The sequence below is a fragment of the Lepidothrix coronata genome, unplaced genomic scaffold, assembly GCF_001604755.1.
Source record: "Lepidothrix coronata isolate B3197 unplaced genomic scaffold, Lepidothrix_coronata-1.0 Scaffold82, whole genome shotgun sequence".
Lineage (NCBI taxonomy): Eukaryota > Metazoa > Chordata > Aves > Passeriformes > Pipridae > Lepidothrix > Lepidothrix coronata.
Genome location: NW_016690262.1, coordinates 3,261,944 through 3,286,871, shown reverse-complemented (window position 1 = coordinate 3,286,871; position 24,928 = coordinate 3,261,944). Strand labels below are relative to the sequence as shown.

The 24,928-nt window shown below is 39.7% G+C and overlaps 1 protein-coding gene across 2 annotated transcripts in view; it reads right to left on the bottom strand.

Annotated features, from left to right (window-relative positions):
- Positions 1–263: 263 nt before the first annotated feature.
- TBC1D9 (TBC1 domain family member 9) overlaps positions 264–24,928 on the bottom strand; it is a 52,246-nt gene continuing 27,581 nt past the window's right edge. The window contains exons 7-21 of one of the 2 annotated variants that reach the window (XM_017820326.1): positions 24,688–24,894; positions 22,837–23,007; positions 21,165–21,315; positions 19,402–19,616; positions 17,546–17,663; positions 16,328–16,613; positions 15,488–15,617; positions 12,235–12,333; positions 12,044–12,112; positions 10,432–10,672; positions 5,997–6,062; positions 4,647–4,733; positions 3,684–3,758; positions 3,445–3,545; positions 264–2,497 (exon numbers count right to left, since the gene is read on the bottom strand). In XM_017820326.1, the coding sequence (XP_017675815.1) occupies positions 1,784–2,497; positions 3,445–3,545; positions 3,684–3,758; positions 4,647–4,733; positions 5,997–6,062; positions 10,432–10,672; positions 12,044–12,112; positions 12,235–12,333; positions 15,488–15,617; positions 16,328–16,613; positions 17,546–17,663; positions 19,402–19,616; positions 21,165–21,315; positions 22,837–23,007; positions 24,688–24,894 (2,730 nt within the window). In that variant the 3' untranslated portion in view covers positions 264–1,783. The remainder of the gene's footprint in view (positions 2,498–3,444; positions 3,546–3,683; positions 3,759–4,646; positions 4,734–5,996; positions 6,063–10,431; positions 10,673–12,043; positions 12,113–12,234; positions 12,334–15,487; positions 15,618–16,327; positions 16,614–17,545; positions 17,664–19,401; positions 19,617–21,164; positions 21,316–22,836; positions 23,008–24,687; positions 24,895–24,928) is intronic. The other variant, XM_017820327.1, reaches the window with a different exon arrangement.

Here is a 24,928-nt window from a genome sequence, read left to right as displayed (position 1 = left end):
AAGCACCCCACTCTGGCCTCGGCATCTTAAGTTAAAACAAAGCCATAGTCTTCAAAATGGTAATTATGGCTTCAAATTAATGTCATTATTTGAATGAATATCATTATTTGATACACATGTAAACTAATCCACATAGTCTCATACACAGACCATAGTGCTTTTTCATACTGTTACATGTATACATACTTGAATTTGTCTGTGTAATAAACCACAACCACCTGCTTTTCCCTCTAGCATGACTTTTAATAGTTAAAAATCAAATCTGTGCAGAGTGTACTTTATTTGTTCACATTACCTATTTGTGGTTAAAAACCACTTCATCTGACAGTTTAAAAGCATTCTTTTAAAACAAAGGAAATAAACATAGCTTGTGCTAAAAAAATCTGCAAGTTACATGGATGCAATATTATACAGGAGTATAAAAAAATCAACAGTATTCTACAGAAAATATTCTCAAAACAGCAAATAAAGATTAGGCATGTAGGCATGATCCTGAACCGAACAAATATCAATTAAAAAACAGCTAACAAAATTTAAAAAAAAAATCCTGAATTTCTGTATAAAAAAAGCAAAAGATTCAAAGTGCAGGTGCTCCAGTTTTCATTTGAACATATTATTCAGTAAGTCAATACAGGATACTATTCAATTTATATAAAGTGACAGTGTTCTCAGTAAGACTTAAACATTCAGTTACATTATCTTGCAGATTTTTTTTCATTACTGCTACTTTACACTGTAGTAAATAAAGACTTATGCAATACAGGCTTTCATTTTCTTAATCTAACAAGAATATAATAGGTTGGTGGTAATGGTTAGTTTTAAGAGCTAAGCTATATTTGCTGCAGATCAGCCTTAGAAGTAGATATATATATATTTTTTTTTAAACTTTTAAAAACAGATTTCAAATTTTAAAAAGAGACTCTACCAATCTGTTCTGGGACCTGCATATACTGTCTTTGGAGCACACCAGCAAAGCTTCCAAGTCCACTGGTTAGGAACACAGCTCTGGGCAGGGTCATGCTGGAAATCTTTCTTTGGTGGCTGCAGATGGGAAAGGGCTCTCTCTACCAAGCTGAACCCAGGAAAAGGCAAAAGGGCTTTGCTTTCCATCAGAGCAGAAACCATCACATTTATCCACATTTGCCTGATGCGCCAGCTAGGTTTGGGATGGACTTCTCACTTTTACTTGAGCATACCAGTCTCAGGCAGAGGAAGTTAGGAGCCAGGCAGGTGTCACTGAAGTGGTCTTTCATATATTCAAAAAAATAAAATTGAAGCATACATTAGAAACCTCTTTGAAAAAAATTATATGAAATAAAATTATCCTTCAGGAATGTTGCCTGGAACTTAATTTCACCTGAGGTCCTTTTCAGGTTGACAGCATCCCTTTAAATTTTAGGTTCTTCCCATTTTGTTGATTTTTTTTTTTTCCCAAGAACCAGATCTCTATATATGTCTATTTTAAAAATGCACATAAATATTGGCATTAAGGTTACATTTAGAAATTCAGAACTTATCTTTACCATTATATATTGACAGCAAGATTAATAATACACACACTTCACTGACAACCGTTATTTTTTTTCTGTATTTTGAATAAAATTTGCATTTGTGTAACATTTCCCACAGAAAGAGTGATTATACTTCAAGATAGTTAAGTCTGCACCCCAACATTTTCACATTAGTGAAAACAATCATGTTCTGAAAATACCAGGGCCTGTGCCAGGTACTAATAAATACAGAATAAGAAAAAAAAAAAGAAAATAAAAACCCCGATTGCCTTTTATCCCGACATAGTAGAGATTTCATAGTCACTGGCCGAGGTTATGGGTCTACCCCTCATCCTTACGTTTTTAGCATTGGTAATCCTAGCCATCATGGACACAGGCTTGTCAAAGTACCTCACCAGCGCTGGCTCAGTCAAAAGGGAGGCTAAAAATTGCTCAAAGGTGATGGCCCAGTCCCTGTCGATGCTCGTGCTCCTGCGGAGAGCGGCGCTGTGGTTGCTCCGCACCAGAACGGTGTCCTCGCCGATGTCCTCGCAGTGCAGCTTCTCCTCCTCGTGCGAGCCCGCGCTCAGCACCGAGTAGGAGGACATGGAACTGTCGTCTTTCGTGTCGTCATCGGAAATGAGCATGGAGGAACAGGCCCCATTGTCCCTGGGAGAGGAGTCGTCGAGCTTAATGTCTTCCATCTGCATGCCCAGGGCGCTGTCGGGGCAAACGGCCTCCTCCTCGCTGCTTTGGAGCGGCTTGTGCTGCTCCAGGGGGTACTGCTGATGCTCTTTCTTCTGAAACAGCTCGCTCTGGAGAGCTTTGCTGCAGCTGTTGCTGCTGCTGTCTGCCTCGTTGGCGGGCTGCACGCTGAAGAGCTTGCCCACTTCACCGATCTCCAGAAGCAAGCTGGTCACAGCAGCGGTGGCGTGGTACAGGTCCTGCTCGTTGGGGTCCTCACTGAACATGTTGTACATCGTCTTGCACAGCTCAATGAACTGTCCCTGAACACAGAGGGAGGAAACATTAATGAGAGCAGGAAACAAATCAGGCTGACGTCTACTAAATCAGTTTTAGAAGTCTGGAATTGAGGCATGACAACAGTTTGTGTGATTAAACTAAAATTGGGAATAATTTGAGTGCAGTCTAGAAAGCATTTTCTGTGACTGGGCAGTCAGATGTGTTGCCTGTCTCAAAGCTATTTAGAATAAACCATTGGATATTTCGTCCACCATATGACAAATATAATTCTCTGCGGCCACAGGGGGGCAACAGAGGGTGAGCAGTGAGACACAGCATTCATTTTGGTGGATTTCCTTGTAGGAATGATGCTAAGTATAACTAGGGGTCTGCTAAAACTAATGAGAAGTAATGAAAAATTAAATAAGACCTGCAGCACTCTTTAACTGACAGGGGTAACTTAGTTGGATGCAAGTCTTTAGAAATTCAAAACTCATGAATTAAATAGGGAGGAGATTTGCTCGAGGTTACCTTAGGTAAGAATCACTGTTCTACAGGGAATAAACCTTCCCTACATGCTCTGGAGGGAACAGCTATCCCAATGGGTCTCCTCCTCCTTAGCAGCTGTGGATCTGAGGGGAATGAAACTGGCAGTATAAATCACAAAACATAAAATACTTCTTTCAGTTTATGCGTATCAGACATTATTAGCTAGCTGGTGATATTCAATGTCACATCACCCTTTGTCTAGAGATCAAATTAATGTTATCATTCCTATATGTGTGGGTCTCATTTTTGGGATGTTTTGGGAGCTGAATGCCAGTTACAATACTTTGAAAACAACTAACTTCTGTAATCAGCTGACTGCTGCTCTGTGGTAAAAATGTATCTGCCTCAAAATAAAACCTTTGTTCAGTGTTAACTGAATATTTATACATATGTGAAGAAAGTTTAACGCTAATGAAAAATAAGTAACTGTCAACAGAAGTACCTGATTCAGCTTGGGCAAATCCTTTGCGGTTTTGGCTTTGGATTTATTCTCCTGGCTCCAAATTCTCAGGTAATTTCGATTCTCTTGTGAGCTCTTCTTGCCTATTGGTAACAAATTACCCATATATGCAGGAAAAAGTCCATGAAGAAACCATAAATTAATACTTTTTTTTCCATGTTCAGAAGGAGCATCTTTACAAGAAATGAAAGATGTAACTCACATGGAGACACCATGCATACCTTTGTCTGTTTTCAGACTCACTGTAACAAACCCATCATCTACTCCTTGTTTGTTCCTGCTGTCTAGGCCAACAACTAGGAAGTGGAGGGGCAAGGGGAGAGAGAGATCAGCATGGTTTTAGATACATACATAGTTTTCATGTGTACAGTGCAAAATAAGAAAATGTTTACACTGCAGAAAATGCAGAGTAAAAATGATAGGAATAAATGATGATTTTTGCTTATTCTTAAACCTGCTGACATATTTCATTTAATTTATAATATCACTAATAAGCCTTGAACCATCTTAAATTTTGCTTGTGTAGTACAATGATTAGCCTTTGTTACCACAACACAGACAACTTCTAGCATGATGTATGTTTGGTGATTATATTAATGCACTTTCTCTTGTCTCTCAGGACTTAAAATTGCCTAGTCTATTAAACTCCTACCCATATTTTCAAACAACCTTCCTCCCCCTTGTAACCTGAAGAATATTTTCCTTGAATCAGACAGAAACTTCACATCAAATATCTCAAGAAAGATAATGCCATTTAAGGTAACAGCAACGAGACACTGCCTCTCATCAGGGCACGAAAAGATTTCAAACTGCTGAACTACATTTTGATGTTTTAGTCTCAGTTTCACAGAATATTTAAAGTTCTGATCCAAACATATTGTGAAAGCCAATATATCTATTCTTATTCTCCATCAACACATATATGCTGGACTTATCACAAAACAACATCTATTACAACACACTTGATGACATTATTCTGCCAAGTACTTCTGCAAAGCACAATCCAGGGTGGCTTGTGGTGTAAACATGCCTGCACCTCTAAGAATATAAAATATATACAAATACTTCATACTTCCTTTTACAGGGAATACTTCACTTGCAAAGTTTAACCCAATTAAAAAATAGCATATGTTGTTTGAAATGCATTACCTCATCTTCTCATGCCCAAGACAAAAGATGCCTACCGTGTGTACACTCTGGTGTGATGTCTTCAAAAAAGTACTGAGTGGCTTCAAAAGCAGAGTCTGGCTCTTCTTGCTCAGGGGACGGATCTGAGGAATACAGTAAATATATTTCATTAACAATTCCGCCCTTAATTAAAAACAAAAAGATATTTCCATTCATACATCGAGAATGTCAGTTTCTAGAAGTAAAAGTGTGAGGATGTGATGGACTAGGAATCATCTCTTTTCAGCTCACAAGAAATGAACAGCTGGACCTCAACTGTCTTCTCCCCAATATTTAGACAATACTGTCTAAAAAGGAGCTGCCTGCCTTCAGAGGTTGGCTTACCCATCTTCCCATATCTACTTCCATTACTTTCTTCTGTGTAGCTCAGCGTGTCCTAAGCAGGGTATCAACTCCTTCCCAGCTGGAAACAGTCTGTCACGATTTGTTATGAGCTTACCAGTCCCCAAATACCAGAAACTACGTTTTTAAAAAGAGATCTGTTATAGTTCAATATTTTTTTAAAGTATTTAAAGCTTATTTCCCCTGTTTAATTAATGAATCAGTCAAGCCTACCTCCAAGCAAAGCCAGCTGGGAGCAATCAGGGACTCATGCTCAAAGCACATGAAGGTGAATGTCCTCCTAAAGCCTTTAGACATCTCTACCAGAGCATGTAAATGGACACTAGACTTAAACCACCCAAGCAGTTGCAACGTACTTAAAATTGCAGGTTCAGTGAGGACAGCAATAGGTTCTTTACGGCACTTGCGTGACAAGACAGAGAGGATACAGTTCCAGGATATCATTTTCTTCAGAGGCAAAATTGTTTTGAGATGTTTTCGTCCCCTCTCCACCCTAATCTGCCTCTCTCTCACTTAGCTGAGTCCAAGTTTGTACAGCTCCCTGGAAAACACATCTATGAAACCATCTGGAGCTTCCCTCTGCATACAGTTGTGTCAGCCCAGAGGGGAAACCAAGAACAAAGCCTGGGGACAGAAACGAGGAACCAGGGCATGCAGGAACATTTCAAACTAGCTTTGATATTAAATAAAGTGCATTATTACGGTAACAAAGGTTGAAGAACACTGTATTTATGCATGGGGGATATCACCAACCCCAGATCAACAGGCAGAAGACACATATAAATGGCCTGTGTGTGGCTTGAGCAATAGAGGGCTGTGTGGGTGCTTTCAGACTTTTCAAATCTCTGTCTGGTTATGGTAGAAGCTCTTTATTTTACCGCTGCATAAACAGCTACAATAGTTCCAACAAATTAATTTTTAATTGGGAAAGCTAGTCATAAACAACTCTGCTCCAAATTCCTGTTCTCAACAAGACAACAGCTATTTTAACATCATTTACTTACCAGGCAAAACATGCATTTTATACAGTAGCTTCAGCTTCTCTGTAAGATCTCCATGGCATGCTGCACCTAAACAGCATTACATACAGTACATTAATACTCAGCATTCAATGCGATTTTATTTATTATTGCTGCAATATTTTGGTTTAGAAGCTGCTACATTTACTCTGGAAAGCACTGTAGTCCCTTTATGGACCAAAATCATAAGGCAGTCACTTGATATGTAAGATTATACAGTCTGCAGTAGAAATAGCAAGAGAACACAGACCAATTTACCCTGAATTTTGTATTTCAACCTTGGGTCCTTCATTAAATGCCTATTTTATAGTGCTCAAAAATTAAGCTACGGTCATGGCATTACCACCCCAGAAAGGCCTCCGGCTGAAAGTTAACAAGACCTTTTTGTGTGGACTTCAAACTTTCTAATCTGAGGATCCAATAAAAACATCACAAGACTCAGAGCAATAAGATATTTACTGAAAAAAGAGAGAAATTCAAGTAAACAGCATTTATCATAGCTTAGCCATGGGCTAAACTGATTTCAGGCAACACTTTCTAGTGATTTATCCCTATTCCTTTCTGTTTAACACCATAATTAGCTGTATGAAATCCAAGTGGTCTATTGTAGCCCCTCCTTCCAATTAATTAAATGGATAGTAGTTAATTTTAAAGTAATGAAATAACTGATAATCAGACTTCTTAATAAATCTCACTTGTTGTGACACGCTATTCATAAACAAATGAATTAACCTTCAATAATTAGGTTATGCAGAGATTTATTTTACTTTATAGATGACCGTGTCAACTTGCCTCTGCTATGTGCAAACTACAACGTGTGGTTTGGCAAATCCTAGCAATCACAGTCTCTTGTATAGCTGAATGCTACAATAAATACTGATATTAGGCCAAAGGATCGAGCACATCTACATTAGCCATTTTGCTTTCAGCTTGGTGTTTTAAGCACAAAACCTTGTTACGTTCCTCTCTGGTGCACCACGCCGTGCAGATCATGCTTTCCCTTGTACTGAAACCATGGCTTAGCTTATGGCTCCAGGTACCACATGAAGTGCCCCACTGCTAAAGGCAACCTGAAATAACCAAAGCATGGAATTGCCTGCAGTTCTGCATCCTCCAGCAACAGCTAGGGAAGCAGTCACCAGGGCACAGGGTGACACGTGTAGGCTGCTTGTTCCTCTCTCTGTCCCCAGATGAGAACTGAAAAAGCTCAGTTGCTACTGCTTTTCACCTGAGATGAATCTGTGTGTGCTTCCTAATGTCAGGCCCTTTCTTTCCCCCTCAAAATTACAGAGAGCATTGCCAGCAGGTCGAGGGAAGTGATCCTGCCCCTCCACTCAGTCCTACTGAGGCCACACCTGGAGTCCTCTGTCCAGCTGTGGGCTCCTCTGTACATGAAAGACATGGAGCTCCAGGAGCAGGTCCAGCAGAGGACAACACAGCAACACAAAAGTGGTGGCTGCAGTTGCCCCTCCCTTGACCACAGGTGGAGGGGTGCAGAGTGTTTGTACAGCATTCAGCTCCCCGAAAGCATTGGAGAAGTGGTGAGGTTAACACTCTGCTTTCTGAACATGCTTCCACAATCTGTGGTTGAAGAAAAAGTGTTTTCAAAAAGGAAAAATAAAAATACACTCAGGTACTCCTTGCAAGACACAGTTTTCATGGTGCTGACTTTTGCAGGAGGCTGTGATGAGTGCTGCAGTCAGCAGCAGCCATTGGAGAAGTGGGAGGGCTGCACATTCTGCAAAAAGAGTATTGCAAAAACATGATGGGAGGCAGGAGACCACTTTGAGTCTGGGTAGAAATCTCTCCAGCTTACTAGGAAGCAGAGTCAACAACTGTCATGCTCTAATTCAGTGTGGTACAGGGGTGCAGGTGAATAACAGCTCATAACCAAGGCTGATAACCCCTTTTGAGCAGCACAACTCCTTAGGCAAATCAATCAAGATCACTCCTTTAGTTGAACTTGCAGTAACATAACACAGAGTAAATGTACAGAAGAATATGCCAGGTTGTTCCATCTTTGCTCAGCTGAGGCCTTAGAGGCACCTGAAGCAGGAAGTCTTTGAGCTATTTGCTGCAGGGACAGTGAAAAGGAAATAGAGATTCCCAGTTGCAGCTACAGCACTCTCATATCCCAAGGATTTCAGACTGACACAGAAGAAAGGGCCATGAGATCACAGCACCACCCTTTGATACCTCCTCTTCACACAGCTCCTAGAAGAAGTCAGTGGCATCAATGAGAGGTTTTGAGGGAACAAATCCTTATGGTTACACGGAATAACACTATTGAAAGAGAGAGCTGTGAAACAGAAATGCTTCTGGTGCCATGGCTGCTTCAGATGACAATCAGCAGCCTCCAAAATGGGCCATACCTAGAAAGTACTTGGATAAGGACACTTCCTTTAGGAAAGACAGACTTGAGTAATCAGGGCCAGAGTTCAATTCTGCTGTTTGGACTCAGTAGGAAGCAAGAGGGCAGTGCCCACAGGTCACCTCCAGAATGCCCATCCTCTGCCCATGCTTGCCAGGACAGCCACAAGGAAAAGGTGACACAGGCATCTGCTGAGCAGATGCATCTTGCTCCAACAAAACATACTTGTCATATAAGATACTTTCCTAGCCAAAGCATATTGGGTTGGTGAGGCAGACTGAAGCAGCTGATGTTTGTGGAATTATTAAAAGTCCCGGGGCATGGTGAAATATGCTCAAAGAGATCCAGTGTTGTTTCTGTTGACTGTGTTGCCCTTTCTACCATTCATGTGCTTTTTTAACAAAAGGGGTCAGCAGGGTTGACTTTTTTTAGAAAAAAAAGTTTTCAAGCTACTCCACACTGGGCTTAGTTTCTGAAAAAATGTGGGTTTGCAGAACAAGCAGTTCTGATTATTTCACTCATTCAATATTTTAATTCAGTCATGTTGGCTTATAGCCACATTTGTGCATTTTATATTAATTTCTGTTCACAGTGGTCAACACTGTTCTTATTACTCATTATTGGTTCCAAAAAATGCTGTCTCAGTCAAAAACTGGTTTATTGATATTAACAGCACTCTGTTATGCTAACAGCAGGAATAGTTAATTCATGGGTCATCAAAAGGCCATTGAGTGTTACCTGGCAGACAGTCCCTCAAATACAAATTGCTGCATCACTGGGTTTTTGGGTGCTGTGAAGGGGAGGTGTGCAACCAGCTTTACTGTCACATAACTATTTTGCACCTGCAAGAGAGCAAGTGTTACCATCGCTGCACAGAGGTTTTAATGCATGGCTGCATTTAGAGCCCTAACACTTAAACATAATCTTACAAAGAGTTGCTAAAAGCCAGATTGGAAAACCTTTTCTCTCCCAAAAAAGGATCAAAATGTAAAGCTGAAGGAAATGCCAGGTTGCCATGAAATACATGAGAGATGGTGAGATGTTGATCACTTACAGGGAACAATTCCTGCTATATTTTAAAAAAAGACTGGCCAGCTCCTGCCTCATCTTTGCTTCCTCATGTTATTCCTAAGGCTTGCACATTCCCTGTGTGGTGATACTGACTTTCATGTCCTGAAATCTGGTTTCCTCAAGACCTGCATGGGCCATAACCTTCACAACCAACACTCAGCCTCCTTCTCTGACCCGCACCTCCACTTTCTCCTTTTCAGGTGACTTCCATCCCGCTCTCAGTCTGCAGCCTTGGCTGCTGATTTCAGAAGGAATACAGGTAGTACCTCCCACTGCAAATACCATGGGGTGCATTATCTTCCCCTCACGCAGGAGCACACCTATGTGCCACCTCAGCAGACTTCTAAAGAGAAGGACTTTTATTCAGGGGCAAAACCAGCATCCTCACTCTATCCTTTCCCTGGCCCTTACACATGCACACAAATTTCTCAAGAATCTTCTCCATGAACAACTAAGGGAACAAATGCTGCCTCTCTCCCCTTTCCAGAAGCACTAACAAATGGTAAAAATTCCCATCTTTCAGGGAAAGCTTAAGGAACATACAACGAAATGCAGTGTCACTGAGAAAGGAACACTACACAAGAACATACAAAAGGCTTTTCCAAAGGAAATACTCTGACTAGGAGTAATAACACCATTAAGCACACAAATTGGGGTCCATTTCTGCACTGAAAGTTAGCAGTGAGGGAAATCTTCAGATCCTAATCGATGTGCAGTTCAGGTGTTGTCCTTCTCCCAGTGTGACACACCACTGGTTAATGCAGATGCAGCTACTGAGACCAGCCTAAACCCCAGTGGGAACCACCGTCACAAGCATGATAACATGAACTCAACAGAAAAGTAACTTATGCAAATTAGCATATGTTAAACTCATTATCTGATAGCTAATATAAGATCTGTGTTTCTGAAGGACGGGATACCCTTCAGAGCAAACCATTTTGGTCCCATTACTTTGGAGGTGCCGTGAACCCTCCTTACTTAGCCCAGAGACGAATTCCCGGAAGTTGATGAGCAAGTCTCCATTTTCATCAAGCAGCCTGAACAAGCGGGCAGCCAGGATATCCGAGTGAGTTCCACATGCCCAGGGAAAGAGGAGAGCGAACATGCCCTTGAACTGCTCGAAGTCAATGCGGTACTGCTCCAGGTAAGGCAGGCTGGGATCGTGCCGGTCAGTGGCATTGCTGTTTCCTCCCCAGTAGCAGCTGGTCAGATGTTCTGCCTGAACAGAAGGTAAATACCATGAGACTGTCAGCACCTCTGTGAACAATTCATCATTATCAGTGATAAAAAAACCTCCCGAACTTGTACACACACATTCTTGAAACAGTGTAAGGTAACAGATGTATTTGAATTTTCCTAGCCCTTCCACTTCTGGAACAGGTTTCTCCTCTAACCAGAATAAAAAGACATCCCTCTATTAAAAAAAAAGAAGGTAAATCAAAACTTATTCTGCCTCCTAAGCAGATGAAACATGAAATTCCCATTTTGAGCAGAGCAGTAAGCAGCTGTGACTTCCATATATACACAGGCTTGTTGTGCTTAGTCACCCTGCTCACTCTCATTACACAGTCAAGTCAGAAAGGGGAGTCCTATGAAATCTTTATTTAATCTCTAATCATATGAAAATAGCTGTTTATTTGAAATATTTTTTGTTGAACTGTTGATTCTCAAAAATACCGAATAATGTACTATTGTACTGAACTCATTGAAGGTTCTGGAGCTGGTTTTGGCAGCACCTATTTAAAAACAATTCAGAAGCTTAGAGAAAAAGATACAAGCACTGCCCAGTGATCAACCAGGACTGTCTGACTTGGTCTCACTGATTCCATGGAAGACTGAAAGAAGGTACTGAGGGATTTGGACAGTTGCCAGACTTGTCATTTACAGATGGGAAATTAAAAGTAAATAAATTCTTCATGGTATATATATATAAAAAAAAATATCTCTGTTATAACAAAACAGAGGAAGAAAGCATCTTAAAACACTATGCATGAAGGTGAAGTTAAAGCATTTAACTTCTCACCTTTAAATATTCAGATCTAACAGCATTGCTGTTCAATCAGCTCACAAGGACACATCACCTTGTAACACTAAATTCACACGTAACATATTAAAGCATTAACAATGGCAAAAATCAGCTATTGTGACTACGAAAGTATTAGCTGTCTCAGACAATAAAACAAAGGTATTTCTCTGCTAAATTCCAAAACTTAGGTCAGGCAGAGAGAGACATAGGTTAGGTTTCTAAAGACTGATCAAAAGCCTCTATCTATTCACTTTTTGTTTTCATCAGTGCAGGCATTTTTTTCCATGGACAAATTATTCATTCATATTACTTTTCCACAGTGAATTATTCATCTCCTGATGTTTTAAAAACGGCTTTTGTTGTTCTTGTTGTTTGTTTGTTGCATGTTTTTGCTTGGTTGGTTTTTTAAAATCAATAATACAGCAGTTAATTCACGTTTGTATCAAGATACCCCAATAGTAACTCACAGACTTGACCTGGTCTTTAGAAAAGACACTGTCCCACAACAAAAATAAATGTTTACATTTCCTGAAGGTATATGATCTTATCTTCACTTAGCTTTACCTTGAAAAGAGCATATAGTTCCTCCAGTTCATCGATAGTAAAAGAAGTCTCTGTCACAATAGTTCGTACCTTTTGAAACATAACATTAACAGTTATGGACTTGAAATCCATGTTTCATTGAAAAAACTAATTTGAATTTCAGAAACTGACTGAGCCTTAATATTTGCAAAGAAGATTATTTCAGTACTTACCACATTGCGCTTTGTAGTATCTTCAAGGGTTTGGATGACTTTTAGTCTTTGTTTGAATCTCATCTGTTCAATTAAATCCGCTCGGATACTTCCAAATTTCTTAAAAGAGAAAAAGTAGAACAGGATAGTCTGTGTATTAATATTCAGAATATTTAGCTTGCCTTTAATGTATTTCAGAAATTAATTCAATTATGTGATATACCACAAATGGAACTGCTGTTAAGGCATTTTTTTTAACACATTACAAAGTTATGAAGACTTTATGAAGATTTTATTTTTCCCAATAACTGATTTTCATTTGAAAAGGCCTTTATTAAATTTCAAATTCTCACATTTCAAACTGTAATCTCAGCAGTTAGAAACCTGTTGCCTGGCAAAACTCTATGAACAGATTGTTTCATTACTCCACCTGCAGGGTTTTATTTCAGCATGTCCTGGAATGTCTCATAATCATGACAGAAGAGAGGATATTTCAACTAACTTGATCTCTACTGGCTGAGACAGTATAGCAGTCCTTACATTCTCAGGATCTGAAACCAGGTATCAAGAATGCAACTTCCATCAGGAAAAGATTCTTTTAAGTATCCAAGTCTTATTTTCAGAAGTTTCTTTACAATGCACATAACAGTGTCAGGGAGCTCCTGAATACAGTACAGAAGCATCCTAGGGGAAAACCTATTAGGAATAATATTCCATATTTTCATAAGCAGAGAATCTCCAAGATTCATTTTTGTAGAAGTATTATAAGCAAAAGTTTCTTGCCACTCAAAAACCACTTGTAACATACTTAGAAAGGCACAGATGATCAGCAGGAACAATAATGCCAGACATCAAGTACACCACATGTAAAACTATAAAGGGGTGGCAAGATGGATTTATATTTCCAGTGCAAGTGCATCTACACAAGCAGGTCATAATTTGCTGTCACCTTCTTGTATGATCAAATTAATGCCAAAGCTGCATTTATCTATAAAGATGTTAATCTTTATCATGTACCTTGGGAATAAAAAGATGCTTAATTTACCTTGAGTATTTTGCAAATAAAGAACTCTTGACAAAAATGGAATCTAGATAAACATTTATGAATATCAAGCATCACAGACGTCACAAAACCTTGAAAAGACAGGTATTTTGGCTCTGAGACCAGATCTATTCCAGCAATCAAAGTTTATTTGCTGTTCTGTAGGCCAAATGAGAAGGTCTGTCCACATCCATGAAACTAAGACTCATGCAGCCTACATACAGAAAAGGAAGGTTGCATGCAATTACCTTTTGGGAATGGTGCCTGGCCCATTTTAACTTTCAAATTGTACAAGGAATTGTTGGAAGTGTGTCACCTGTTTTAATTCAAAACTGTATCAAACCTTTCAACAGCACAGAGCTTTGAGTGTCAGCTGTTTGGTTAAAATGGCCAAGATCCAGAGACTACTATAGACATAGCTTAAGTGTTTAAGGTCTATTTTCTTTTCCAAACTAACACACAAATCAAATGAGTTAAGCACATCACAGCTCTGAACAGGAGTCTACACTCCACTGACAGCTAGTGAACTGTGTACAGGCTTTTAAAACTGCAGGGATTATACCTTATTTCAGTCACTTCTGTTATGAACATTATGACACTAGGGTCTATGGCTTCTGAATTAAATGCAATATTGAATGAAAAGATAAAGAGATTTCTTAGTAGAATGTATTCTCGGTAAATAAAAAAAAAGTACTGGCAGTGTAAAATGCACTTGTTATGTATATTCTCTTATTTCAAGAATGTTTTTCCTTTGAAAGTAGAAAGTCTCCTCAATACCATCCGTTAATTATCAAAGAATTCATCTAGACCACTTTAGCTTTCACTGGAGACTTCTAATATGTGTATCTAACATGATTACCTAAGAGCTGGACAGGGTCAGAGCACGATGGAAAGCAGCTCATCATAAAACAATCCAAACATTGTGCTTTTGCCAGTGCTATCAAGCTGTCAGGCTCATCAGGTTCCCATGACATATATCATAGGACAGTCTGCAAGGTTTTCCCCTTTCCTTGGGGGTGGGGGGGGTGTGTTTGAGGGAGGGCAAATGTCTCCAAGAAAAAACATTTTCTTCAGCTGTAGGTCTTCCTACTTTTTGTAAACAATAAATGTCTAAAAGACGAAGATGGATTAAGATGGTTACCTGGCAAGCACCTTTAACAGTTTAAATTCTAAAAAAATAACCAAAATATGCTCACTTACTTGGTATTTCCCTCTTTGTGGCTGTAAGAAAGCTAACAGTGAATTCCCAGCCCTGACTGCACATAACTAATGGAGAAACATTACAGATGTAACAGATGCCTTCAAGTTTTTTTATCTTAACAATATACTAATGAATTGTTGGGGTCTTTTTAATAATCAAATCAACTAACAACAGTGACTCTCCTGAAACTAATTATTAAACAACTATCAAGCAAGGGGGTTTTAGGAACATAGGAAGTGCCTTTGAAAAGGTTGTCCTATTTCTAAGTATGAACCGACTTCTTGAATGCTTGTTCAAATGTCTGTTTATGCTGCATGTCAATGGAAAGAAAAAAGGAAATTAAGGAGAATAAATCTTTAAAGTTACTCCTTAATTTTTATAAAAAATGGCTATGTCAGTGTATATGAGAGGCTTTTAACTGATGGCTCATTTTCAAAATTTAAGGACAATAAAACCAGTTTTCAGATTATAATTGGTTTTGCAGGCTTTGTCCAATGCTTTATAGATATTAGTTATTACCAAATCCTTTAATTTGAAACTTTTTTAGCTTTGGTGATAGTAGAGAATATAGTGGCCCATGGTCATAATCAGCACTTGCTGAGGGGAAACACAAACAAAAAAGGTAAAAGAAACAAGACTCCACTGGTAATATAAAGATCTTCTGAAATTATACAGATTTCACTAATATTTCTAATATTTCAGTTTGGAAAAGCATGAAAAAACTGAGATGAGAATTAACCTTTTTCAAATTACAAGTTCAGCCTTTTGTTTGTAAATCACTTTTTGCTTGTGGGATGTTCTCCTTTGAGTCCTCAGGCTTCTATATAAAACATCTCCAACTAAAAGTTTTGGTTAAAAGAAAAAGAAAGCCTAACCCCTCTCCCTTGGCCCACTTCAGCCTTCTGAGATGAGTCTGTATTTCTTTTATGTTCTTTCAGTTTCCAGCAAAGTCAAACTATAGAGCATCAAATTCCTCTGTGAAGCAGAAGTTGTGTGCGTTGGCAAGTTCCTGTTAAGGAATCTTATCCTACCTCATAGGAAGACCTGATCAGTCTGAAGATATCCACCTCAGGATAAGGCTCTACATCATCACTGAGCAGTGAGTGAAGATGAGGAATGGGTGGAAGAGTGCTGTCCTTATTAGTTACACTGTCCAAGTATCTGGTGGGAAGAAAAAAGAAGAAATGAGAAGCCCAAGATACATTTTTATCTTTCTTTCTGAGGGTTAACAGAAAAAGGGTTACATATACATTATTAAATGTAAAAGTTACCAAGCTGCTCTCTAATAAGGGTAAGGCTAATGAAACTTATCATGAATAAAAATTTCAAAGTTTCAGCAGCATCTTGGAAACTAAGCACCACTACCAAACATGAGGAAATCAGAGGTTGCACTCAGCAATATCAGTTTGTATTAAATGACTCAAGCCCCTCTATTTACCAGCCTCCTGTTTCACTGAAGTCTATTGATTCAAGATCCTACTTAATTCTTCTGAGTTGTATTTAGTCCATTCCCAAAACAATTTCCCTTGACATCGAGGCTTTATCTTAGTAACATTTAAAAGGCAGCAGGCAAAAGATGAAGTAACAAAACCCATGCAATTAACTAAAATAATCAAACAAATTAGGTTTCTATAGCCAGGTTTGGGAAGTTCATTTGATTGTCTTGAAGAATTTATATCTTGTTGGTCACTTAACATTATTCTAAGATAACATAAATACCACCTTACGGGGATGAGAGGGGACTATAAGAACATCAAAGGCTTACATACATGGTACTGGTTTAAATTCAGTATTTCAACAGAGAAGACAAATCAGAAAAGTAAGCAAAAAGAAAAATAAAATTAAGATACTTTATTTTCTGTAATAAATACCTTCCCAAGACTGTCATGGCTTCTCCATCATCTTTACAGTTAAGCAGCTTGTCTACATTAGCTTCGAGGACAGCGAGTGCTAATTGAAATATCACCTTTATTCCTTCACAGAAGAAACAATCCACAACCACCACTGCACTTTCAAATGGCATTACACTGAGGAAAAGAGTGAGGAACCAGGACAGGGAAATGGTGGAGATTACACCCAGGTCCTGCATGCAGTCATAAAGCTGTGGAATGTAGTCACGAGCCAACTCTTCAAAGACACCCTGATCCACCAATGCTCCTGTTGAAAATAAATAAAGTTGAACATCCATTAATTTGGGAGCAACTGACACATTGCCATTTAGGGGAGAAAAAAATATATACATATGTTATATATATATATATAAATATATATAAGTACAAAGCCTAAAAATATTCTACATGATGCTTACACACATTTTCTCACTTTCAGATAAGTAACAGATTCCATTACACTACTGAGCTGTACAGACAAATTGAACTGTAATATGGTTTATTCTGCTTTAATTATATACTTCACAATAGCTAACTAAGGGTCAATTTGGTCTAGTACCTACAGAATTTAAATGGTGGCTTTATACTTACCATTATTAATTGGCATAAGGCCTCAGCATCACCTGTTGAACAAGGCCAGGGTGACTGGGAAGGTTTGGAATCATTTCAAGAGAACCCCATGTTATACATTTTTATGCCATAACATCAGTGTCTTATGCAGGCCAGGAAAAATCATTTCTAGGGCTGAATGAGTATCTCATGTGAGCTACAGTAAAAAGAGTTTCCAAGATAAATTGAAGAGCCACTTCCACATACACAAGGAAACTCATCTGACAACAGGAGGTAAACAGGCACAAAGACTTCTACTGCAAACTGCTAAAGCTCCTGTTTCTACCTTACCTTAATCAGATAACTGGATCATCTAAAATTCAAATTTTAGCCTCCCATCTCTTTTCAATTTACTTTGTTTAAGCCCACTTCAGAATGCTGTCCAATCCTAAGTGAAAAAACTATTAACTACCACAGTATGTGTTTACGGAATTGCTTCTATGCTCCTGAGCAAGCTGGCTTGTCACTGGCATTCACAGTTGTATCTGTGCCACACATACATCTACACATATATTTCTTTCAGTACAAATACCACCAATTATTTTGGTTATTTTTTGTACTGTCTTTTTAGAAAACATCCCCATGACATACCAACAACCCTTGTGTTGTAATAGTCAGGTAGCATCCGTTCACAAAGAGCCACCAGCAGCCAGAAAGCTTCCTCCTCTTTTGCATAAAGGAGGAGCACTGAAGTGACAATATTCATAGCCTAAAAGAAAGAGAAATATAATTATTCAATACCTAGCACAGTACCTGGGAAGGTAAGTGGTTAGGAAATAAGCTACATCTCCCCCTGCAGACCCCAAACTGTTCAAGTATTTCCCTGTAAAAACAGCAAGACAGTGTTTTCCCAGTGCTCAAAGGAAGACTTAAGAAAGCCTCAAAAAATCACAAAAAATTGTTAGTTGTTTTCTTTTCTTTTTTTTTTTTCCTTTAGAAAAAGAATAAATCAAGATTTATTTTCCTAATCAAGGGCAAACTCAAATCTGCAAACATCCCATTAACTGATACTGATACTCTCCCATAGGTGCTCTCGTGGAATCTGGGTCTGGTGCAGCCAAAATACCTCTTACAGCACTAATGATGCTCCAGCACTCCTTGCAGAGGCTGCCTGCACTGCCCGTGCTTTCTGCTCCCATGGAAAGGTCAAGACAGAGCACCTGTGAGCTCAGACAAATGCCTGTAAGGGTGTCATTCACAAACAACCAGAGCACAGCGAAACACAAGTGCCTTGCTGTTGCTCATCTGAATGTGAACATGACAGTTTCCTACGGCCTGTTTGTCTCTATTTCAAATACCACAGCACTGTACAATGACCTCGAATTGTTTGCTTACAGCCTTTGACTAGACTGCTGTTAGTCTGAAGAAATGAAGTATTTCGGTACTATTTTCTTCTCAGTTTGTCTCCGAAGGAATTAAATTTCAAATCCTGTAGCATTTTAAGACTCCAGCTTGATCATTACCTGTCTGAAACCACAACTAAGGTCTCAGCTGAAGCTCCAAACTATGTTACAGCTCTGTCAAAGTCTGTGTTATTCCTTTTATCTTGTCTACCATGTATGAAATACTTCAGTGCCTGAATTCTCACTGTAGCGTTCTGAATGCCATGGACCAAATCTCAAGGCTATTAATTACTGTGACAGCTTTAGGAACCAGAATTGAAGTGTCTTTCTACCGCTCCCCTGTTAAACAACCTTTGCAAATGTTGTTGTAGCTATTACTTAGTATTATATTTGTTACTAAATAATTTATGATGGTATCTGTTAGAACTGCTTGCACTTACTCGTCAGTCACACATTAATTAGGCTTCCTAATACTCATGAATTTAAGTTTCCTTTTTGCAAAAATATGTAGGAAGGAAAAAAAAAGGCCCAGGTGATAAGCCAGATTTATATAGCAAGAAAGAATGATTTAGGACCAGAAGCTAAAGTGACCTGAATCACAGGCATAAGAACACCAAAACCAGCATTAACTCTATGGATACATGGTTGTGGCTCACAGTGATGAGATATCTTCTAGGGTGCTTTATTTTTTGACAAGTGGAGAGTTATTACAACTAATACATTGAATAATTAGATAAATATTTAAGGCTTGAGGTTTTTTTTTTGTTAAAAAGAATCTTTCTTCATGGTCCATTTGTCATTTTCTGTAGATGCACTTCAGGATGGCTCTGTCCAGTTTCTAGATTTATGGGCAAAACATACAGAAAACTTCACATCTCTCAACATGTGCTGCTAATACTGCTGTCAGAGCAGCTCCTCGTGTCAAATCCCTCTGAGCTCAGCACTGCTGCCATTCTGCAGTGCTGAGGTGTCAGCTCACAAGCATTATCCACATGCCAGTGCACTTCACACAGCTGAACACCCACGTGCACAGCTGAAGGAACAGGAGTATAAGGATAGAAGTGGAATTCCAGAAACTGAAGGAGTGCAGGGTGTTTCAATTACCTGACAATATCCTATGTTTGGGTTTCTAAAAGCATAAGCTGTCAGGACTCTCCTTAGAGCAGCAATACCCATCTCGTTCTGGAATGCAGGGTGTTCCGGGAGGGAGCGGTGCAGATCCCTCTCTATCTCTTCTGTAGCGAGGTTATATTTTCCCATCGATTTCTCCACTAGGTCCTCATAATAGCCAGGATGAGTGGCCATTTCATTAATGGCTCCTGAGAGTGGGAGAACAGTATTAAAACCAGAAGAAAAAAGGAAGAGTTGGCAGGTACAGTATTCCAGCTTGATGATCTGCTGCCCTTTCCTGTCATCTTGAATATCACCAAGCATCTCAAAAGCAAATATGAAATGTTATTTTGGTAAAGGTGATTAAAAAATAAAAAGGGTGTGCTTATGTGATTATCAGCCCTTCTTGTCTTCTCTTCTAGTGGCATTTTTATAATGAGGTTAAAAAAAAGGAAGAAGATAAAGCCTGTCTCTCAGCCAGAACAAAAAATGAGGCATGAAGAACAAACCATCTATGCAGTCACATGGTATCATGAGCTCCCTCTGCAGATGGCTGCGGGTTTGGCTATCCTAAATAACCCAAAACATGCCTCTCTGAGAAAGTTACTTGACTGAGGAGGGCAAGTAGATTAATGTTTGGTTGCAGAAAGTATGATACATCAGCCAAAAGCAAGAGACTCGTGAGCTCTATTCCTGCTTCTGAAAATGACTCTGTCATCTTGGGCAGGACACAGCCTGTCTTAGGGATACCACCACAGGCTCACAGAGTTGCTATGAGATTTCATTACTGACTTTGAAACTTCTCTGGAAATGAAAATCAAGCATCAGTAGCACAAATGGAAAATATTAGTTCTACATACACCATGAAAATTGGTCCGAACTAGCTGCTAATCAGACACAAAACAGAGCTGTGCATTCCTGTGTATATTTTCTGAAATCATTTGATAATGCCCAGCAGCACAGAGATGTACATGATTAAGCATTATTAGGGAAGAAATAGAAAACAAACCAGAAAGCATCATATGAAGTCTCTGGTGAGCTCATATCCTAAATGGTGTGGGTAGCTGTGGTAACTATTTTGGGGTGGGCTAGAGCTAGAGAAGGTATACAGTAAGTGAAGGGTTATGAAGAAAGCCTGAGGTTGGATTGATTTCCACATAACTAATTAATAAAATTAAAAAAATTAATAAAATTCTTCAACTTTGAAAAAAGGCCTAAGGGGATACAGATCTAGAGAATCCTTCATGGCACAGAAGATGGACAGAAGTATTTTCTTACCATTTTTCACATATTGGGAACATCTAATAAAATGATAAAGTAACTTTTTTTGTATTATTAACAAAAAAAGATAGTGATTTCATGCAACATGGGTGAACTTTGGAATTCCTTGCAACAACTCGCTGTGAAGGCCAAAAGCTTAATTGGATTCAGAAATTACTAAGTAAATGGGAATGAGGCTTGCTGGTAGATGTTGAACATCCAGGAGGCCCCTAGACTGCTGGCTTCTGGTAACAGAGTGTGCATTCTGCTTTTTTATACTCTTCCCTAAATTTGTGAGCCTGTTTGAAGAAAGGGTACTTACTAGTCTAAACAGAACTCTTGTCTAAACCTGTCTGGTGCCTGTTAATAATCACAACCTTACTTACTCCATATATTTTCAGACACTTATTATCTGCACCTTTAATCATCTTTGAAATCTTTTTTTCCCCTTCATGCTTCTGCTTATACCCCACAGTCACATTCAAATGAATACCTACCTGAAAAGAGTAGCCAAAGTTCCCCTCTCATGCTTTCTGGAATGCCCTTCAGCACAAGGTCTCTGGTTTTCTCTGTACGATACATACAGACTCCTTGGCCATATTCAGCAAAGTGAATCTTCCAGGCCTGTTCCTTCAGGAACTCTTTAGCCTAAAAGCAAAGGAAGGCAGGCATAAAGATGCAGCTTCTCTTCCCAACACTCTGCCCCACTGAAATCTTAAGTGCTAAAAAGCCTACAATGTCCTAACTTTCCAAGTGAGCAAGAAGTAACTTGGCTGCAGTCCATTTTTCTTCTTAGTGGGCTTCCTAGTTTCTATCCCAGTAGACCCTGCTGTTAAGAGAATATTATTGAAGCGGTTTGTAGTGGGTTTCTGTGGCTGGGTTTTGGTAGCAGGGGCAGCAGGCTACAAGAGTGCCTTCTGTTAGAAGCTGCTAGAAGCTTCCCCTGTCCCGTGGAGCCAATGCCAGCCGGCTCCAGGACAGACTTCCTGCTGCTGGCCGAGGCCAAGTCAATCAGGAGTGACAGTAATGCCTCTGTGATAACATATTTAAGAAAAGAAGGTTGTTGCTCAGAAAGAATTCCAGCCAGGGAAGAGTGGAGTGAGAACATGGGAACAACGTAGACACCAAGGTCAGTGCAGAAGGAGGGGCAGGAGGTGCTCCAGGTGCCGGAGATGAGGCCCCTGCAGCCCCTGGTGCAGACCATGGTGGGGCAGCTGTGCCCCTGGAGCCCATGGGGGACCATCGGGGTGCAGAGACCCCCCTGCAGCCCTTGGAGGAGCCCAGGCTGGAGCAGGTGGATGCATGAAGGAGGCTGTGACCCCGTGGGAGGCCCAAGATGGAGCAGGGTCCTGCCAGAGACCTGCAGCCCGTGGAGAGGGAAGCCCATGTTGGAGCAGGTTTTTCCCAGACTTGTGGCCCCTGTGGGGGACCCACGTCAGTACAGCTCATTCATGAAGGACTGCACCCCACGGAGCAGTGACCCATCGGACAGCAGTTTGGGAAGAGCTGCTGCCTGAGGGATGGACTCACACTGGAGAGGTCCATCAAGGACTGCCTCTTGTGGGAAGCACCCCACAGGAGCAGGGGAAGGGCTCCTCTCTCTGAGCAGCAGCAGAAACAACTGACTGCAACCCCCATTCTCCATCCCCCTGCACCACTGGAGTGGAGGAGGGAGAATATGGAACAAGAGGTGAGGGGAAGGTGTTTTTTAATACTGTTTTATTTCTCGCTCTTTGGCTCTTATCCTGTTAGTAATAAATTTAAGTACTATCCCCGCTTTGAGTCTGTTTTGCCCATGAAGGTAATCAGTCACTGACCTCTCCCAGCTGTTATCTCTACTCATGAATTGTTAATTTTTTTTCTCTCCTCTGTCCAGTTGCAGAGGGGAGAGTGAGAGAGTGGCTTTAGCGGGTACCTGGCATCCAGCCATGGTCAACCCACTACACGGTTGTACTAAAGAACAGGAACACAACCTCTCCTTTGCTTTTTTTTCCTGTGGTGAAGTTATTTCTGTTGGTAAAACAATGTCATGTTCAACGCTTTATTTCTGTGAAAAGTACTGCCTATTAGCTCTGGATGAAACTCTTCTGGGTCAGAAACATGAGTTTTAAAGAAAACATGCTTTAACAGCTTTTTCAGTCAGGTACAGCACTCAGGAGTGCATTTTACCAGCTTAGGGTTGAACTCCTCAGGTGACCTCCGCCGATACATGGTCATTAAAGCTTGAGTTGCTGTTGGAATGCCGTTGTCATTGAGGTTGAACTGTCGCTCTCCCTCCGACTCAGAGCTCAGGCTTTTGTGAGGGCTGGCAGAAACTGAACTACTGGATCTTGTGAACACCTGTAGAAAGCAGTCACAAGCAATACAGACATGGGGATGACCCAGAGCCCAGACTTTTTACTTCATTTTACTCTAAAGAGTCATACATGCTAACAGTTAACAAACGCTCGCCCATGTACAGGCTGACCATATGACAGCAGAAATTAAACCAGTTTCCAAATAGCTCCCCTGGAACACTATAAAATTCTATAATGAGAATTACTAAGGTCATGTTAACTTGAAGTAGCCCTGGGCAACTGAACCAGTTCCTTTGGTCTGCTGTCAGCATTGTAGGACTGTTAACTCCATGGGTGGCTCCATGACTGTCCAGAATGTAAAATTTATATATAACAGGTATTTTTATATGTGTGTGTACACATATAAACCCACATATTTATATCTGTATATATGTTTATACAGACATATACAAAATAAATTATTTTTCCCCTTGATTAAAATATGTTCTACAGAAAATTCAACATTGTCATACGGTGATGTGGAAGAAAAATATTTTAAAGAAAAACGATTTTCTGACTTCTCAAACATTTTTGAAATTGTATAACAGTAAAATCTCATAGAGAAGTTCATAGCAAATGCCTGAAATTGCAAATAGTAGTCATGCCTGTCTACATATGTAATCATATTACTAAATGTAGTAATAATGCTTGCAATTGCTAATTTGTGTTTATAAATCAGTAGGTGGAATACTTAGATCCATTTAGGGCAAAAGGCAAGACGAAGTTTCAGCACTACACATGCCTTTGTGCTCTGGCATACAACTATAACAACAGAGTAATTATACCTCACCATCAACAAAGCAAATAAAAAAAATTCTATTAAGATATAAATAGCAAACAGGGTAGGGCTATTCAGTGCAATACTAAGGTAAGGCTTAGTACAGACTTGGAATGTGAGATCTACCCACATAAAACCAAAATGATACACCCACAACAGCCTTTTCTGCTTTGAGATCTGAACTAGTAAACTTTTCTGGGTTCAACAGATCTGATGAGGTCGTTGTATGAAGCACCTGAATTTCATACATAAAATCTGGAATTCAGCAGAAGGCTTGACATTCAGAGTGGCTAAGAAAAGTGTACCTTATCATATCTTTTAAAAACCATTTACTTTGCACACATAAATAAGGAGGGGGTTCAGAATAGGGGCATTTCATGTCCAGGACAGGGCAGGGTTTTTGTTAGTTCAAATGTTCCCAAGTTCACTAGCCGTGCACATGCAAACTTGCTCAGCTCAGATGTTGTTTGCAGAAGAATCAAAGGATGGGATTTAGCAGCTAAAGTCTTGAATAAAAGGAGTTTCATATCCAATGATAACTTCTTCAAATTATTAAAATTCCATTATTACATTTGACTTGGACAAGTTAATAGATATTAAAAGTATCATTCAATGGACCATTAATTAGCTGTGACGCTTTCCAACAAGACATACTGTAATTTCAGAATGTGGCAGCAGGAGTTAAAGAAGCTTTTCCTCAGCAGTTATGATTTCTCTTAGGTCTAACACAAAAAAATAGATATCTTCATTGTAAAATTTTAACACTTCAGTTTAAGGAAACTAAAACACACTAACACAAAAGAGGTAACATTTCTGTGTACAAAGGTTTAGCTTTCTTCCTGGCTCCCCTCTTCCCACACCAGTTAAAATCCCCCTCTAGTAAATTATTCACGTTCCTCCACATACCTCATCATCTGAGCTGATATAGCTTCCAGAAATATTTTTTTCCAAGTATATTTTTGAAGTGGTTTGTTGCAGGAAGTCCGAGATCCTCTGTACAAGAAAGTCTCTGTCTTTCAAGTTGGCAAAGAGGAACGTCATTCTGTTTTTTGTGCTGATTGACAGCGGGCTGGGCAGCACACTGGAACTGTCTGCCTTTTCCACTATGGTCACCTAGGGAGAAACAGCAGCTACAGCTTAAGATCTT